The sequence below is a fragment of the Sinocyclocheilus anshuiensis genome, unplaced genomic scaffold (genome assembly GCF_001515605.1).
Source record: "Sinocyclocheilus anshuiensis isolate Anshui unplaced genomic scaffold, SAMN03320099.WGS_v1.1 scaffold2085, whole genome shotgun sequence".
In the NCBI taxonomy this organism is placed as follows: domain Eukaryota; kingdom Metazoa; phylum Chordata; class Actinopteri; order Cypriniformes; family Cyprinidae; genus Sinocyclocheilus; species Sinocyclocheilus anshuiensis.
The window spans coordinates 7,022-10,678 of record NW_015554052.1 but is presented as its reverse complement, the minus strand read 5'-3'; the positions used below and the strand labels follow the sequence as shown (position 1 = coordinate 10,678).

The 3,657-nt window shown below is 35.6% G+C and overlaps 1 protein-coding gene across 1 annotated transcript in view; it reads right to left on the bottom strand.

Annotated features, from left to right (window-relative positions):
- Positions 1-3,657, bottom strand: part of LOC107668466 (Wilms tumor protein 1-interacting protein homolog) — a gene marked incomplete at its 5' end in the record, with an annotated part of 7,237 nt that overhangs the window by 1,395 nt on the left and 2,185 nt on the right. Inside the window, 4 exons of the mRNA XM_016460339.1 lie at positions 787-855; positions 950-1,001; positions 1,119-1,249; positions 1,571-1,633. Coding sequence (XP_016315825.1) covers positions 787-855; positions 950-1,001; positions 1,119-1,249; positions 1,571-1,633 — 315 coding nt within the window. The remainder of the gene's footprint in view (positions 1-786; positions 856-949; positions 1,002-1,118; positions 1,250-1,570; positions 1,634-3,657) is intronic.

The window sequence follows — 3,657 nt, the reverse complement described above, 5'->3', positions numbered from 1 at the left end:
CTGGCATATTTTCTTGTAAAAAAACAAGATTAACGATGTAAAACTGATCAATTGTTATATAAATAATATTATTTGTTATAAAAATAAAAATAATAAAATTATAAATTTTTATAAAAATACATTCAATTATAAATAATTATAATAAAATCTACATATCTGAAATATATATATATATATTATTAATATTATGTATAAAAATAAATATTATATTTTTAACTTAATTTTAATATTTAGCTTTTTCACATTTTCGAGGACTAATATGACTAAAGGGTATTCAGAAAATTACTTAAATATAATAAAAATATAAAAAATAAAGTATAATAAAAAGAATCTTGCATTAAACATTAAATATTAACATTTTTAAATAATAATACTTGGGCCTAAGATCACTTGAAGAAATTGAGAATTGAGATAACTTGAGATTCCATCTTTAATAAGAGGTTTTCTCTTTGAGAAATATGCTTTAGTACGTGTGTTTAAGTCAACATTTTAACTCACAGTCTCAAAGTTTAGCTGAATGACCCACTCTGGAATGTCATCAGTCAATGATTCACAATATTAATGCACATTTATGCCTAACACACACAAAAAACATCTTACATAACTCCAGTGCATTATCCTGCAGTGCAAACATGACCCCTATAGTTAGACGCGAGCGAATCACAGTGAACCAGCATCTAGGACGTTGTTATGTGGATTTAAAACTAGTTAAGTGGCTTCACAACAGGACTGGGATTGAACCTGCAACCTTCAGTCATTAGTTCAGAGCAATAACCACTGAATTACCTCACAGTGATAGCATTCCACATGGTAATCTTTGTCCATGGACACCACCCGTATGGTCTCCTCTGAACCCTACAAACACAAACACAGCTAGTTAACCTCTGTCAGGACGTTCCTCCAGCATTACACCAATCCAACTCAGTCTAATACATTCAAAAGCTCGTACCTGCACTGGGAGGATGGGCTGGTTACACGAGGCACATTTAGGAGCAAAAACCCTATATAAATAAAACATAAACATCTTGGTTATGCGGGTCCACATCCAAACCAGCACTAAACAGGTTATGCATGCAAAATATGTAACAAAATGGTGCGAATGCGAGGATGTCACTCACGTGTGGTAGTCTTTCACACAGTAGATGTTGTTCTCCACATCCACGGTGAAAGGAACACCGTCCAGACCCTCCTTACAAACCACACAGCGGAAACAGCCTGGATGATACGACTTACCCAGAGCCTGCAGGATCTACAACACGCACGCACACACACACGCACACACGCACGCACGCACACACACGCACGCACGCACACGCACACACGCACACGCACACACAGGTGAGAGTCCGTGGGCTAATGCAAAGCTAATGAGGTACAATAACATAATTTCTGTATCTAATAATAGACACAGATTACAGAGATGATGCAGCTTTGATAATCCATTTTTGGTTGCATATTTATTTAAAATGGTAAACTAAATTACAACTAAGAGTCTTCCCTCTAAATTCACCTTCCTCCTCTGAAAAATGAGAGCAGTAGTTACAGAGCAAAAGCATCAAATGTCTCTTACCATCTCCATGATGAGGTGACCGCACACAAAGCATTTCTCTGCCGTCTGCTGGAACCCGGAATACTACGGAAGAAAAAACACCACAGATCAGATCATAAGCTCATATTTGACAGCACATGGTGTTTCTTTGCAAACTTTTGACTACCGTTCAAAAGTTTAGGGTCGGTACGATATTTAAATGTTTTTTTTTTTAATCTCTTATGCTCAACAAGTCTGCATTTATTTGATCAAAGAATACAGTAAAAAAAAGTTTAATATTTTTACAATTTAAAATATCTGTTTTCTATGTTAATATCTGTTAAAATGCAATGTATTTCTGTGATGCGCAGCTGAATTTTCAGCATCATTACTCCAGTCTTCAGTGTCACATGATCTTCAGAAATCATTCTAATATGCTGATTTGCTGCTCAAGAAACATTTCTAATTTTGGTCAATTTAATGCTTCTTTGATGAATAAAAGTATTGATTTCTTCCAAATGCAATTTACTGAGGAATCACAGATACACTTTTCTGGCGAGATAAATAAATAAATAAAATAAATGAATAATATTTCATAAATATAAATAAACTAAATATATAATATAATACAATATAATATATGATATGATAAATTACAGCATGTCACACTGCTTCATGTTTCATGTCAACGGCCCAAAAGCAAACGCTACATACCTAAACACGACTTTATTCTCGTAATTTAATTGAGTTTATTCTCAACATTTTATTTGGACTTTTTTCTCGAAATTTAACGAGTTTAATCTCGCATTATAATGACTTTAATCTCAAAATGGTTTTATTTTTTTATTATCGCTTTGCCCTAATCCTCTTCTGTAATAAACTAACTAAATAAATAATATTATATGATATAAAATAATTATACAATATAATATAACATGATATCACACTGCTTCATGTTTCCTGTCTACTTCTCAAACGCAAATATTATGTAATTCCAAAAACTTGCACCAGTAATGAAGCAGCATCAAGCTATTGAATGAGTCTCAAGGGGGCGCCGGCGCACTCTGTCTGTGCGGAGCTGGTTGAGAGCTTCAGTAGCGTCTTACAGGGGTCTTTAGCTCTGTAGACAGAGAGGTGCATCTGATTAAACACTTAAGACACCAGCCAAAAATCCTACATGATTATCAGCATGATTCCGGAGAAGATCCACAACTTGACAGATTAAAGCGGCGCACACTATAAGAACGGCTCTTTAAGTATGAGGTGTTGGACCTCCAAAAGACTTTCCTGAGATTTAAAACATCTACAGTCTTGAATATATACTTCAGAGGGCTTTAATAGTGGACAGGTTGCAGGCATCTTAAGTACAGAAACGACCCTGAGGGGAGCCATCTGTCCCGGAAAAGGGTTTTGACCTGGTTACCAAGGTGACAAGGGTTTGGAGCACAGCCATTAGAGTAAGGATGTTCTCAAACATGCACTCTATGGAAATGAGAGGCCAAGGCCACACAAGATCCTCGGACTCTATTATAGGAACCAAAGGCTACATTTTAACGACGTGGAACTTTCCGTCCGGCCTTGGAACGCGGTTCCATTCCATACTGATGACATCACGGCCCGCCCGAACACTCTTTTGAGCGGTGCGCGCTGGTGCTGGTGTTTGTTTCTGTGAGCGTGTGGTCATTGTGGAGCGAGGGCCAGCAGGTGGGGCTGGGAGGGACTGATCAATACCAGGAAACCCCCACCCGTCCCATCAGACAGGCCATCTGCCGGACCCCCGGCGGCATGTTCCTCAGTCAGTCACGTCAACAGAAGTGCTGCTTGGGGTCATTAAGTGGCTGACCAATATGTTGTTGTTTTTTTCAACGGATGATACCAGTGCAGATATATATATGCTAGGTGGCCAATAGCTGAAATAAATGCAGCATTTACTTTGAATATTAAAACATATTTACATTAAAAATATTTGAAAAAAGTAAAATATCTAAAAATGAAAAAATAAAGTAAATAAAAATATTTAAATAATATTGTAATATTATAATAAATAAAAATTATTATTAATAAAAATTATATATATATATATATATTCATCTTATTTAAAAAATAATTATAAAATAATAAATAGTAAA